General features: G+C 44.4%; 1 protein-coding gene across 1 annotated transcript; it reads right to left on the bottom strand.

Moving 5' to 3' along the window:
* Positions 1–638: 638 nt before the first annotated feature.
* ZSWIM2 (zinc finger SWIM-type containing 2) lies at positions 639–13140 on the bottom strand. Its single transcript, XM_075153900.1, is given in 10 exon segments — positions 639–851; positions 853–1071; positions 1073–1369; positions 2930–3055; positions 3057–3084; positions 10160–10376; positions 11092–11159; positions 12490–12566; positions 12704–12909; positions 13050–13140. Coding segments are annotated over 10 exon segments (1542 nt in total).
* Positions 13141–14979: the final 1839 nt, after the last annotated feature.

The following is a 14979-nucleotide window of genomic DNA, read 5'->3' as shown; positions in this document are numbered from 1 at the left end:
TCTCTACAGGAAACTAAAGAAATCTAAATCTACCCTCTTTTAGTTGAAACCATTCCCCCTTGTCCTGTCGCAACAGGCCCTGCTAAAAAGTTTGTCCCCATCTTATAAGGCCCCTTTAAGTACTGAAAGGCTGCAATAAGGTCTCCCTGGAGCCTTCTCTTCTCCAGGCTGAACAACCCCAGCTCTCTCAGCCTTTTCCTCATAAGAGAGGTGCTCCATCCCTCTGATCATTTTTGTGGCCCTCCTCTGGACCTGCTCCAACAGGTCCATGTCTTTCATGTGCTGAGGGCTCCAGAGCTGGACGCACTACTGCAGGTGGGGTCTCACCAGAGCAGAGCAGAGGAGCAGGATCACCTCCCTCGACCTGCTGGCCACGCTTCCTTTGATGCAGCCCAGGATACAGTTGGCCTTCTGGGCTGCGAGCGCACATTCTCGGCTCATGTCCAGCTTTCCATCGACCAGTACCCCCAAGTCCTTCTCCATAGGGCTGCTCTTAATCCCTTCATCTCCCAGCCTGTATTGATACCAGGGCTTGCCCCGACCCAGGTGTAGGACCTTGCACTTGGTCTTGTTGAACCTCATCAGGTTCACATGGGCCCACTTCTCGAGCTTGTGATCTGTAAATTTAAATAATTATATCAAAATTTCTTCCGATAATCTATTTTTGTTGTTTTAAAGTTCAGATGATTATGTTTAGGTGCTGGTCTTGTTAGGAGCCTCGATTGATGGCTGGCGTTTCCCATATCCTTATTGTCCTTTTTTGTGAAATGGCTTGCTGTGCAAAAATGGATCTCCAAGTTCAGCTCCCTGGGATGTCTTAGAATTGTGGAATTATTACAGCCATCTTTTTTTAAAAGTAACTACTTTGTTTATATCGCCACAGTCAAACTGATAATGGCTTCTCAAAGCATTATGAATGTCATTCTTTCTAATGGTACCGGACTTCCCAGAAAATGCTGTTTCAAAAGAGCTTAGAGAGTAATCCTTACTATGCCTGGAAAAATCATTTAGATTTCTACTGCTTTACTGATCAGATTCTCCTAAATGGAGGTTGCTAAAAAAATCTTAAAATTAAATCCTTTTGGGACTTTGGCACATTTTTGTTAAAAAGTTTTTTGAAGCTACTTTGAGAACTTTCTGATGCGTGTTCAGATGATATTTGCTTGAGAAATAATCAATTTCCAGATACACAAATTTCTGGTTCCACTTGCTTTGCAAGTTTACTAACATTTGCATGAGAACCTGTTGGGTAGTTTCCATGTTTGGCTTGCGTAGCCTTCCAAGTCAGAGGATTGTATACAACATATTCATCAATAGGACATGTGTTTCTTTGCTGCAGTAGCCAACTGTCAATACATTCCCTATGAAACTTAAAAGATAGAAAGCTCAGCTGTTGCATAATATTTCTTAACTAAATATGGACTAATCAATTGTTCTTGCATATAACAGTAATTCAAAGAAGCCTCTTCTCTGATGTTATGAGTGCAAACCCACAGGAACTTCACTGATCGCTAGGGGGCTATATTGCTTATGTATAGAATGAATAGATTCTAAGTTTTGGGCACTGACAAGCTAAAGAAAGTTAGTTAAATTTTACTGACTGCTGTAAACTGGATATTTAAATCCCATTTTTAAAAGTGCTGCAAATATCAAGTTACTTAAGTGTAATTAATTACACATATATTTGCTACTATAAGGAATCAGTGATGAGGGCTAGCCTTCCCTTTCAGCTTAATTCCCCTTTTGATTCTGTTCCGTATCAATTCTGGACGTAAAGGGCAGTAACTACTGAGATTGTAACCAACATCCTACAAGTAAGCAAGGAGTTTGAATTTATATCACTACCGTCATGTCGTCAGTGAAGAAATACTGCTGGTCAGGTAAGCTAACTTGAGTTAAACAAATCTGAAAAGGGCTATCTTCTGTGAACTTGCTTAAGGGTGCTGGTACAAACTAGGAAAGATGAACTTCACAGGTTGGCTGAGTAATACTTATTTCCAAATTATGAAACTTGCTGCAGGCTTGCAAAAGGCTCCCCAACTTTCAAGTAAACTTGGCTCCTTTTTGCAGAAAGTATACTGAGACAGATCAAAGCTCCACTGCTAAGTGTTTGAAATTATAAACTACTCAGAGGATGTAAATGTGCTTCTCAAATCCTGGGAAGGTGCTAAGTGACACTGATTAAGCAGCATAGAAATAATTTGGTTATTTTCGCTTCAGCTGATAAACTAGCAAATGTGAACAGGCAGCATTTCAATATCCCAGAGGGTCTAAATCTTTGCAAAATAATCTGGTTTAAATTTTTTAAAAATATAAGTTTGTTCAAGGTGATCTACTCGGAGAGATGCTGCTGAGTTCTTGCAGAATGCATCAGAATTGGAAGAATATGAATAGTGAACCAGGCTCCTAAAGAAAAGTACCACATTATTCAGAATTTGCTCTGTAAAGAAGTAAACATCAGTAACAATAGATAACAGTGAACAATATTTGAATTGTCGCTAATGCCTATAAAACATACATATCCCTGATGCAACTTTTGTTTCTAATGTTATTTACCTTGTCTAAGTTCCAAGAATAAGAATGCAGACTAAAGGAACAATCTGATTCATTAGTAGCAGAGAATTATGTATCAGACCATTTCATTATGCTGCTTCTTGCTGTTGGTTTGTAAAAAATTATTTTACTGCCATATCTAACCATTATACTTCCTGTACCTTAAAGCAGATGTTAAGACTGAGGCATACAGTTAAGCAAGAATGCAAACTTTCAGACTAGTGACACGAACACTCTTATCAGCGGTGTCTTAAGGGTTCCAATACAGTACGTGCCGCAGAGTGTCAGCATCAGAAAGTCCAATGTGCTACAAGCTAACAGGCTACGTGAAGATTTGGCTCTTCAATGTTTAGAACACTTTTTTTTTGTCTCTTACCGTGTGATTACATGGTAGAAGTCTTACATGCTTACCAAGTTGAAAGCTCTTCAGACAAAGTCTACACTGAATACCCAAGGCAAGTAAATTACTATGTTTACTAATTAAGATGATGGGTAAAGTTTTTTACCCAGTTCTTTGGGGTGTAACTAGTCCTAAAAGAAATAAAATAAAACCCGGTAAAGTCGGAGAAACGGCAACTAAAGCTAAATGCTTCAGAATGATAAGTTGTCTTTTGACAGAAGTTTCTCTTCAGTAGTACCTTCAATTAGTGAATGGGCTAACCAGGACAGCCTGGCATATCAGACCCACAGGAGTATAAGGCTCTAGTGGACATGGATGCACAGTGCATCCTAATGCCATCAAGCTGTAAAGGGGCAGAACACATTTGTATTTCTGGACTGCAGCGGGATCCCAACTGCAAACTGTATTGGAGGCCAAAGTGAGCCTAACTGGGAATGAGTGGCAAAAGCACCCCATTGTGACTGGCCCTGAGGCTCCATGCATCCTTGGCATAGACTACCTCAGGAGAGGGTATTTCAAGGACCCTGTCCTGGTTTCGGCTGGGATAGAGTTAATTTTCTTCCTAGTAGCTGGCAGAGTGCTGTGTTTTGCATTTAGTATGAGAAGAATGTTGATAACACACTGATGCTAAGTTGCTGCTAAGTAGTGCTTACACTGGTCAAGGACTTTTCAGCTTCCCATGCTCTGGCAGGTGCACAAGAAGCTGGGAGAGAGCATAGCCAGGACAGCTAACCCAACTGGCCAATGGTGTTTTCCATACCATATGATGTCATGCTCAGCATAAAAACTAGGAGGAGATGTCTGGGAAGGGGCAATTGCTGCTTGGGGACTGGTTGGGCATTGGTCGGCAGGTAGTGAGCAACTGCATTGTGCATCACTCATTTTGTATATTCTATCATCATTATCATTATTATTTTCCCTTCCTTTTCTGTTCTATTAAACTGTCTTTATCTCAATCCACAAATTTTACTTTTTTTTTCCTTGATTCTCTCCGCCATCCCGCTGGGGGTGGGGAGTGAGCCAGCGGCTGTGTGGTGTTTGGCTGACTGCCGGTTTAAACCACAACAGTCCTTTCTGGTGCCCAACATGGGGCTCGAAGGGTTGAGATAACGACAAGATCTGACCAAAGCATGTTAAGGCAAATTTGTTATAAGCATTCATTATATTGGTTTAATAGTCGCTGGTCACAATGTTGATTTATTAGCTCTCAAAGTTGTTGGGCTGGCTCTCAATGTTGTGTTATGTAATACCTTACTTGCAGTATATGTTCCCTGTTGTGCTGTTTATCACCGCTCGGAGCTGGGTCAAGGTTACCATTTTGGTGCACTGTGTAACACTGTTTTATGATATGATAAAATTATTGGTTGTGAGTCCAATCTGGTATTTGTACTTAGCATTGCTGTCATCTCTGTACCTCGGGAGCCTCTTCTCGGAAACTATTAATAATTACACTCTTTACCTTTTTTCCTCAGAGAACCAATTTATGGGGGAGACACTTTTCCCCACTCTTTCACCTTCCCTTTCATATCTTCAGAAACTCCTTTTTCTTCTATCCTCTTCATGAAGCCCTCCACAACAGTTCTTGAGAATTTTGAATATCCTTGAGATATTCAGACAAGCATGTTCCTATTGCTATATATCCTGAATGTGGTTCAGGTCTTGTTTAGGGTTAAACAACTGTTCAGGAATACTGTCCAGAGATCAGCCCCCACAACAGGCACTGTGGCTACTCCAACCCCCACGACAGGCACTGTGGCTACTCCAACCCCCGCGACAGGCACTGCAGCTCAACTAGAGAACCAACCTGTGCCAGTATCAGTTGCCCCTATACAGAAGAAGAAATACACAAGAAAATCAGCTCATTTAGTGAAGAATCAAGATGAAGGAGGGCCATCACGAGAACAGGATAAGGAAGAGGCAGAACCCATAAATGAGTTGGTAACAACCCGATCTCTATCCCTGAGTGAGCTGTGAGATACACGAAAAGATTTCAGCACATTTGTCACCTGGCTGCTCCGATGCTGGGATAACTGCACCAGTAGCCTGGAATTAGAAGGTAGGGAAGCCAAGCAGCTGGGATCCCTTTCTAGGGGAGGGAGATTGACAAAGTGATTGGAAAAGGGGCACAGACCCTCAGCCTCTGAAGGTGACTCCTGTCAGATGTGAAGGAAAGGTATCCCTTCAAGGAAGATGTTATATGCCACCCAGGCAAGTGGACTACCATGGAGAAAGGTATCCAGTACCTCAGGGAATTAGCTGTGCTGGAGGTGATTTATGATGACCTGAACAATGAGCAGTTACTCAAAGATCCAGATGAAGTCAAATGCACCCGACCTATGTGGCGGAAGTTTGTACGGAGCGCACCAGCGTCACATGCAAACTCATTGGCAGTAACGACCTGGAAAGACAGAGAGGGACAAACGGTGGATGAATTAGCTGGCCAACTCCTGCAGTACAAAGAAAGTCTCTCTTCCTCCCTACGGGCCTGTGTCTCTGCTGTGGAGAAACTGTCTGAAAAACTGTCTTGGGAGTTCCAGCAACTCAAAGAGGATATGTCCTACTCCCCACCTGTATGGACCAATATCTCAGTCATTAGGAGTAAGCGTCCCTCTGCTCAAGAGAAAAGATGGTAATAAAGGGACTTCTGATTCGCATTTACAAGAATTGAGTAATGAATACGATAACCAGGACTAGAGGGGCCCTGCCTCTGGCCAGGTGGAAGAAAGGGACAACCGGGTTTACTGGACTCTGTGACAGATTCAATGGCCTGGCACATCAGATCCACAGAAGTATAAGGCTCTTGTAGACACCGGTGCACAGTGTACCCTGACGCCATCAAGCTATAAAGGGGCAGAACCCATTTGTATTTCTGGAGTGACAGGGGGATCCCAAGAGTTAACTGTGTGGGAGGCTGAAGTGAGCCTAACCTGGAATGAGTGGCAGAAGCACCCCATTGTGACTGGCCCAGAGGCTCCGTGCATCCTTGGCATAGACTACCTCAGGAGAGGGTATTTGAAGGACCCAAAAGGGTACCGGTGGGCTTTTGGTATAGCTGCCCTGGAGACGGAGGAAATTAAACAGCTGTCTACCTTGCCCGGTCTCTCGGAGGATCCTTCTGTTGTGGGGTTGTTGAAGGTCCAAGAACAACAGGTACCAATTGCTACCACAACAGTGCACCGGTGGCAATACCGCACCAACCGAGACTCCCTGATCCCCATCCATGAGCTGATTCATCGACTGGAGAGCCAAGGAGTGATCAGCAAGACTCGCTCACCCTTTAACAGCCCCATATGGCCAGTGCGAAAGTCCAATGGAGAGTGGAGATTAACAGTAGACTATCGTGGCCTGAATGAAGTCATGCCGCCACTGAGTGCTGCCGTGCCGGACATGCTAGAACTTCAATGCGAACTGGAGTCAAAGGCAGCCAAGTGGTACACCACAATTGATATCGCTAATGCGTTCTTCTCAATCCCTTTGGCAGCAGAGTGCAGGCCACAGTTTGCTTTCACTTGGAGGGGCGTCCAGTACACCTGGAACCAACTGCCCCAGGGGTGGAAACACAGCCCTACCATTTGCCATGGACTGATCCACACCGCACTGGAACAGGGTGAGGCTCCGGAACACCTGCAATACATTGATGACATCATCGTGTGGGGCAACACAGCAGAGGAAGTTTTTGAGAAAGGGGAGAGAATAGTCCAAATCCTTCTGAAGGCCGGTTTTGCCATAAAACAATGTAAGGTCAAGGGACCTGCTCAGGAGATCCACTTTTTAGGAATAAAATGGCAAGATGGGCATCGTCAGATCCCAGCGGATGTGATCAATAAAATAACAGCCATGTCTCCACCAACTAGCAGAAAGGAAACAGAAGCTTTCTTGGACGTTGTGGGCTTTTGGGGAATGCATATCCCAGATTACAGTCAGATCGTAAGCCCTCTCTACCAAGTGACCAGGAAAAAGAACGATTTCAAATTGGGTCCTGAGCAACGACAAGCCTTTGAACAAATTAAACAGGAGATAGTTCAGGCAGTAGCCCTTGGGCCAGTCCGGGCAGGACAAGAAGTAAAGAATGTGCTCTACACCGCAGTGGGGGAGAAGGCCCTACCTGGAGCCTCTGGCAGAAAGCACCAAGGGAGACTCCCGGTCGACCCCTGCGGTTCTGGAGTCGGGGATACAGAGGATCCGAGGCCCGCTACACTCCAACTGAGAAAGAGATATTGGGAGCACATGAAGGTTTTCGAGCTGCTTCAGAAGTGGTTGGTAGTGAAGTTGGTTGCTCCTCCTGGCACCCCGACTGCCAGTGCTGGGCTGGATGTTCAAAGGGAGCGTCCCCTCTACACATCATGCAACCGATGCTACATGGAGTAAGTGGGTTGCACTGATCACATAACGGGCCCGAATAGGAAATCCCAGTCGCCCAGGAATCTTGGAAGTGATCACGAACTGGCCAGAAGGCAAAGATTTTGGAATATTGCAGAGGAGGAGGTGACACATGCTGAAGAGGCCCCCCTGTGTAATAAACTACCAGAAAATGAGAAGCAGTATGCCCTATTCACTGATGGGTCCTGTTGCTTTGTGGGAAAGCATTGGAGGTGGAAGGCTGCTGTATGAAGTCCTATATGCCAAGTTGCAGAAACTGCTGAAGGAGAAGGTGAGTTGAGTCAGTTTGCAGAAGTGAAAGCCATCCAGCTGGCCTTGGATATTGCTGAACAAGAAAAATGGCCAGTACTTTATACTGACTCATGGATGGTGGCAAATGCCCTGTAGAGATGGTTGCAGCAGTGGAAGCAGAACAGCTGGCAGTGCAGAGGTAAACCCATCTGGGCTGCCGCATTGTGGCAAGATATTGCTGCCCAGGTAGAGAACCTGGTTGTAAAAGTACGTCACGTAGATGCTCACGTACCCAAGAGTCGGGCCACTGAAGAACATCAAAACAACCAGCAGGTGGATCGGGCTGCTAAGATTGAAGTGGCTCAGGTGGATCTGGACTGGCAACATAAGGGTGAATTATTTATAGCTTGGTGGGCCCTTGACACTTCAGGTCAACAAGGAAGAGATGCAACATATAGATGGGCTTGTGATTGAGAGGTGGACTTGACCATGGACACTATTGCACAGGTTATCCATGAATGTGAAACATTTGCTGCAATCAAGCAAGCCAAGCGGTTAAAGCCTCTCTGCTATGGAGGACGATGGTTGAAATATAAATATGGGGAGGCCTGGCAGATTGATAATATCACACTCCCACAAACCCGCCAAGGCAAGCGCTATGTGCTCACCATCGTGGAAGCAACCATCAGATGGCTGGAAACATACCCTGTGCCCCATGCCACCAATCGGAACACCATCCTGGGCCTTGAAAAACAAGTCCTGTGGCGACATGGCACCCCAGAAAGAATTGAGTCAGACAACGGGACTCGTTTCTGAAACACCCTCATAGACACCTGGGCCAAACAGCATGGCATTGAGTGGGTCTATCACATCCCCTACCATGCACCAGCCTCCGGAAAAATTGAACAATACAATGGACTGCTAAAGACTACACAGAGAGCAATGGGTGGTGGGACATTCAAGCATTGGGATACACATTTAGCAAAAGCCACCTGGTTAGTCAACACCAGGGGATCTTTCAATTGAGCTGTTCCTGCCCAATCAAAACCCTTACATACTGTAGAGGGGGATAAAGTCCCTGTAGTGCACAAAAGAAATATGCTGGGGAAGACAGTCTGGGTTACTCCTGCCTCTGGCAAGGGAAAACCCATTCTTGGGATTGCTTTTGCTCAAGGACCTTGGTGCACTTGGTGGGTAATGCGAAAGGATGGGGAAGTCCGGTGTGTACCTCAAGGGGATTTAATGTGGGGTGAAAATAGCCAATGAACTGAATTCTATGATGTTAATTGCTATATAATACTGTATGTCATCACTTCTGTGGTTGCTATATGTCATATCAATGGCATTGCAGTAAGAATCACCCAGATTAATAAATGAACTCTGATGAAACCGAGCAAAGTGCAACGATGATAGAACTGGATGAGTGCAAGGATAATGGAACCAGAACTGGCCTCAGCATGCAACAATCCAACACCACGCACGACCTCTCCTGTCTTTCAAGACTGTTATGACAGATAGAGCCCAAAGTCATGGACTAAATGAACTCAATGGACATTTCAGAGGGATGGCCCATGGACTAAGGGAATGATATCTGTGTGTATATATCAAAAGACAGGAAAAGTATTGATGGTTAACTGGAATGTATTGGAAAACGTGAGACCTAGGCATGATGTAGATGGTATAGAATAAGGGGTGGATACTGTCCTGGTTTTGGCTGGGATAGAATTATTTTTTTTTCTAGTAGCTGGTGTGGTGCTGTGTTTTGGGTTTGGTATGAGAGGAACGTTGATGGCACGTTGATGCTTTAGTTGTTGCTGAGTGGTGCTTACACTGGTCAAGGACTTTTCAGCTTCCCATGCTCTGCCAGGTGCAGAAGAAGCTGGAAGGGAGTATAGCCAGGACAGCTAACCCAACTGACCAATGGTGTATTCCATACCATATGATGTCATGCTCATGTAAACTAGGAGGCGTGGTCCAGGAAGGGGGATTCACAGCTCGGGGACTGGCTGGGCATCAGTTGGCAGGTAGTGAGCAGTTGCATTGTGCATTGCCTGCTTTGTATATTCTATTGTTGTTGTTGTTGTTGTTATTATTACTACTACTGTTCTACTTTGTTTTATTTCAATTATTAAACGTTTTTTATCTCAACCCATGAGTTTTATAACTTCTGCTCTCCCAATTCTCTTCCTCATCCAACTGGATGGGGGTGTGTGAGCAAGCAGCTGTGTGGTGTTTAGTTACTAGCTAGGGTTAAACCATGACAGGAGCAGAGAATGTCTACTTCAAGTCTTCAGCTGGGATTTGGAGACATTCTTATTGTTTGTAAGAGAACCCTCTCAAACTTGAAATGCTGATATTTCTGGAAATGTAGAGACAAAGTGACAGCAAAATTAACTTCCATAAGTATATCCATTTATGCTTGTTTTGGTAATCTGAATTGATTGATTTTTTTTTCCACTGCTTTGATTCTACATAGTGAATTAATGGTATAAAAGAACCAGCTATCTGTGTATTGAAGCTAGCTATATTAGCAGATCTTGTAACATTTATTCTGTAATTAGAAATGCAGCAAGATGAAGAAATTGTATACTTAACCTGCAGTCAGTGATGGGAAGCATTTTCTTTAATAACACTTCCTGGCAAATGGGACAAAAATCCTCTTAATCAATTTCTTTCTGATCAATGCATCTATCATTCTCCTAGTGTAATGTTTGTGAGAAGAGAGTTTCCTCTGGATTTTGTGTTTGTTCTTGATGCAATCGCTGAAGCACATCCTCAATTTCTCTTTCCACAAGACCCAACTTAAAAGCATCTAGCAAAAGTAAACACAAAAATTAAAAGCATTTTGGCAGAACTCTGCACTTACCTCACTTGTAATAGTTCTCCATCTATGAAATGCAGTAGGTAGTCTGTCAAATATATGCAGTATGTTTCAGCCCCCCAAAATGTTGTAAATTGTTTTTTATAACTTGTACAGAAACTGTTAATATTGCTTATGCAAGTTCTTATCTAAAATCATGTCCAAGACAAAAATGAATCAAAAATGTTTCTGAACTGTGAAGTTTTCAATAATTTGTCAGTAAGTTAAATTTGGTTCACTAAATGTATTGATCAAAATGACCTTCATAGATATATTTAAGTCAGAGTAAAAAAATTTTTGCTTCTAAGTACTAGAAAGGAACAACTATGGAGAATTTTCTAGAAATATTATTTCTTGGAAAAATAAACAGCATAGTGTTTTTCTGTCTAGTGACCTCTGTTCAAAAAAACTAAAAATGCTTTCCAAACCCCAAATTAAGCCTTGCACTATCTTTTGAAACATGGAATAATAAAGAAGTAAATATAATTTCCTTAGTATAATTCATGATGCTTGTGAATTGAATGTATTTTGCTTCTCATTCAAGATTCAGGAGGCTAATCTCATAACCAAATGCTGACACTTCAGTAAAACACTGAAAGGTCTTCCTTGAAGTTTCCTTATTTTCACAAGGAGAAAATGATGCAAGGTGGGAAATTCCTCTGCTAACAGCCAGCTTTGGCAGATGAATTTGTTCTCTGAAACTCAGTCTGGGTACAGTTCTGATACCACACATTACTATATTCCATAGCCAAAAACCAGTTACAAATTCTAGTGATGAGTTAAGATGAAAACCAGCTGACTTTCTACTGAAGTTATTTTGCCTAATCAAAACTTCAGAAAGTAAAATGTTCTAAAATCTAGTTCAGATAGAAAAATACAAGCAAAGTTCTGACTAGGTACAAAATGTTTGGGTTTGTATGTAAATATTTTTTAAAAAGTAACTTCTTGAATGGTGTCCATTCTTTAAGGTTGGTTTGTTACTACTTAGGAAAAGATTTTAGACTAATTAGACTAATTATTTTGTGTGATGTTTATGCTGTTTGTGTTACTTGAGTTCCTAAAGTTCTAGGAAAGGAAATCTAACAAACCAGATGAGAATCTGCCTCATAATAGCCTAAAATCCCGACTCATGTCAGAAAGCTAACCTGTCTATACAAATTATACCCTCTGGATTAGAAAGCTTTGTGGTTTTGGTGACAGAAAGCCACAAATGTCAAAATCAGTAAACGACTACATTTTGCACAGTACAGACTTACAGAGAAAGTATTAATTGTGTGATTAGATGAGAGAAGCTGAGTAATCTTACTGTAGTAAATTCAGTTTAATAACTTTAAATGAATTTTTAAAATTAATTTAAATCAAGAGTGTAGTCTCATCCCTAGCTTATATTCCTGTCACTTCTAGGGCTTGTTTTATTTCTTCAGTGACCTGGTTCCACTTACTAGACTGCCAAAAAAGTAGCCTAGCCAAAAATAGTAATTTTCTGTTGATTTAGTGGGTTTTGACTCAGCCTATCAAATCCCAAGACAAGTAATACATCCCTAACAGCAAAGAGAATGAGACAGCTACTGTGGCAGCAGGAAACTGTTTCAGTGATTGCTGCAAGACACTTTATGTTACAGCACTGGTTTGTGACTCCATTTGGAGTGCATCCGGGGCTTTGGTGGAAGCTGCATGGGTTTCTTCTCGTCTGAAATGGATGTCACTGTTTTTGACACCAGGTTTATCTTTTCTTTGACATGAACACATCTGCTCTGATATATAAACATACTTACTTTTCCACCCTGGTACTAAAAACAAACAAACAGCTCCACGTGGGTAACTCCAGTATGCTATGAAGAAGAAACTGGTGTAAGTATACTTTGCCCCGCTATCAGTCGCGGTTCTCCTTTGCAGAAATAATTGCTGCGCCTCATATTAAAGTTGGACCGTGTGCGCGGGCGCTGAGGTCTTCAGCCCTGACCAGCTCCACGCCGCCCTCAAGCCGACCGGGAAACGTAGCAGCCGGGGCTGCCGGCGGCGGCTTTGACCGCCGGGAGCCGCCCCGCGCCCCGCCCCGCCTCACCAGCAGAGGTGCGCGCAGAGGCCCGTGCCCGCCAGCAAGGCGGTGCCGGTGCACGAGTGTGGCGCTCCCAGCAGAACCTGCCACAGACAGCGAGAAGCGCCCATGAAAGACAAAGCGGCACCGCCAGGCTCTGGACGAGCGGCCTGGCCGCGCCAGCTCGGCCCAGAGAGGAAAGGCCCCGCCGGGCAAGCTGCCCCGCGGCGTCCCTCCGCACCCGCAGCGGCGGGCCGTCTCGGCCCTCCTCCCGCAGCAGGAAGGCGGTGGGCCCCAGCTCCCGCACGACGCGCATGGTGCTGCTCAGCGCCCGGTGCTGCTGCTTCCTCAACTCGGCGCTTCCGCGCACCCGCCGCCGCTGCCCGGCTGCGGGCAGCGCGCGAGTAGCGCGCGGCCAACGACTGCAACCGCCTCGCCGGCTGGTCCCTATGGCAACGGCACGGCCGCCGTTACCAGAGGCCACTCAGCGGACGCGCCTCGCCGCGGTGTCCCGCCCCGCAGGCCGAACTCCGCGGACTCCCGCCCGCCTCAGGGGCCCAGCTGGCGAGGTGCCGGGCACAGCCGACCGGGGGCAGCCGCGGCCCGTTCCCGCCGCTCCCTGAGGCGGTCCCTGCCGCGGTCGCTGTGCCCAACGCGGGGTCCCGCGGGCCTCGCCATTGCTCCCGCCAGCTGCCTGCAGCGTGTCGCAGCGTTGGCCTTGTTAAGCCATGAACGTGGTCAGTGTATGGCTGGTATTGGTAGGATCTTGAAAATGAAGGGTCGCCTCCTCACCCAGTTTTGTTCTCTTCCCTCGGCAACTGCGTGGTTCTTTTTTAACGCACTTGAAATACACGTTATATTACGTGCTTTTGGTAAGGCAAAACAGTTTTGAAAACATTTACCAGAAAGGTGGGCGGGTTTCAGTTTTGTGTCGCAGTCGCCAGGGGGAACTGTTGCACTGCCTATGCTCTGTAGACGTGTTTATTTTCACTTTACGTTAAATATTTGTATCAGTTCTTCAAACTATTGATAATCACGAGTCTTTTGATAATATCAAAGTAATCTGTGTAATTTTTATTGGAATATAAACAGGTATAATGCGGTATAATGGGGGTCTAACTCCCGTTTATGTTTTTTAAAGGTACAAGAAAGTCTTTTTGCCCTGTGCTAGGCTTCTCTGAAATGCCTTTTTATTTAAGAAGTGACTAAGCCCTGGTGAGAAGTGACAGAAGTGGGGCAGAGCTCCCAGAAAGGCAGTAAGAGTCAGCAGAGGGGCCCCCGGGCATCCCAGAGAAGTTGAGATGAGGTTATGGGAAGGCAGCAGGCGTCTGGGGTCTGGTGCTGCGCCACGTCACGTCAGAATGGATGCCCCCCTATGCCAAATGGTGGAGGAAAAGTGTTGCTGAAGAAAAGCTGATCTAGCTGCAGGATCCTGATCCAGATCAGTGCAGAGGTGCGAACAAGGTTAGACAAAGTTTTTTTTTGAATGCTAGGTTCATGAAAGAAGCTGCTGGGGATCCTGGTGCCTGGGACAGAACTACTGTAGAGTAGTGTGGAAGGCACTAACTACATAGGGATTTGATACAGTGACATGATACAGCGACTCAGGTGAGTTGGTCACAAGTGTGACTTGAGTGAACTCAAGTGGACAAGTCAAACTGGAAGGACTGAAAGGGCAGTATGAAATGGGGTCTGGAAACGAGTGTAGTCAGTATCAGAATATACCGAGGCCACTGTTTTTCACTAAGTGGTGTGTCAAATAATCCTCTGAGTTTATTCTTTCAACCAATCCGTAAGGCCCCTGCCAGCAGACCAAGGTTAACAGGTAGCGAGCTGGAAGAAGATCAATAGACAAGGTCGCTTGGTGCAACATTCTTAAGTACCTTAAGTCCTCAGAGTGTAACTTTTAGCTAGATATCACAGACTTTGTAAAATCTCCTGGACCAGCTTGTTCATGTCGTTTTCCTTGTCTTCACCGTTGTGCCATCTCTCCTGCCTCAATGAGGTTTTAGGAAATAAAAAATTATATTTCACTTTTTTTTGTGTTGTTTTTTTTTTTTTTTTCCCACCAGATGTAAGACGGCATAGCGTTAACAGCCATACAGAAATATACAGTATCTGCTCTGGAAGAGGAATTCTAAGAATAGTTAAGACCAGTCCATTGTCTTGTGATTTATACAATTCTCAATGCTAGGTTTGAGAAAGGTACATGTCCCTTGCTAAACATTTGAAGGATAGAATTAAATATATAAAGGACTAAGTTTCAGATTTTGTTGAACTTCTTCAGAGAAAGACCTTCAGAAAAGAAACTTGCAGTAAATGTTGCAGATTAACAGCTACATTGTGCATGTTTTGGTTGCAGAGTTTTCCCAAGTCACGGTATAGGGAGTCATTCTAGTGAGCAAATAGGAATATTGTTGTATTTGGTTATTATATATAACATATGACAGACCGTTCCCATTTGCAGACACAAACTGTTCCATGACATGACAAAAGATGTGTCATTTTGTTCTTACA

The sequence above is a fragment of the Calonectris borealis genome, chromosome 6, assembly GCF_964195595.1.
Source record: "Calonectris borealis chromosome 6, bCalBor7.hap1.2, whole genome shotgun sequence".
Taxonomy (NCBI): Eukaryota; Metazoa; Chordata; class Aves; order Procellariiformes; family Procellariidae; genus Calonectris; species Calonectris borealis.
Note: the sequence above shows the minus strand (reverse complement) of the source record. Positions and strands in the feature narration are given on the sequence as shown.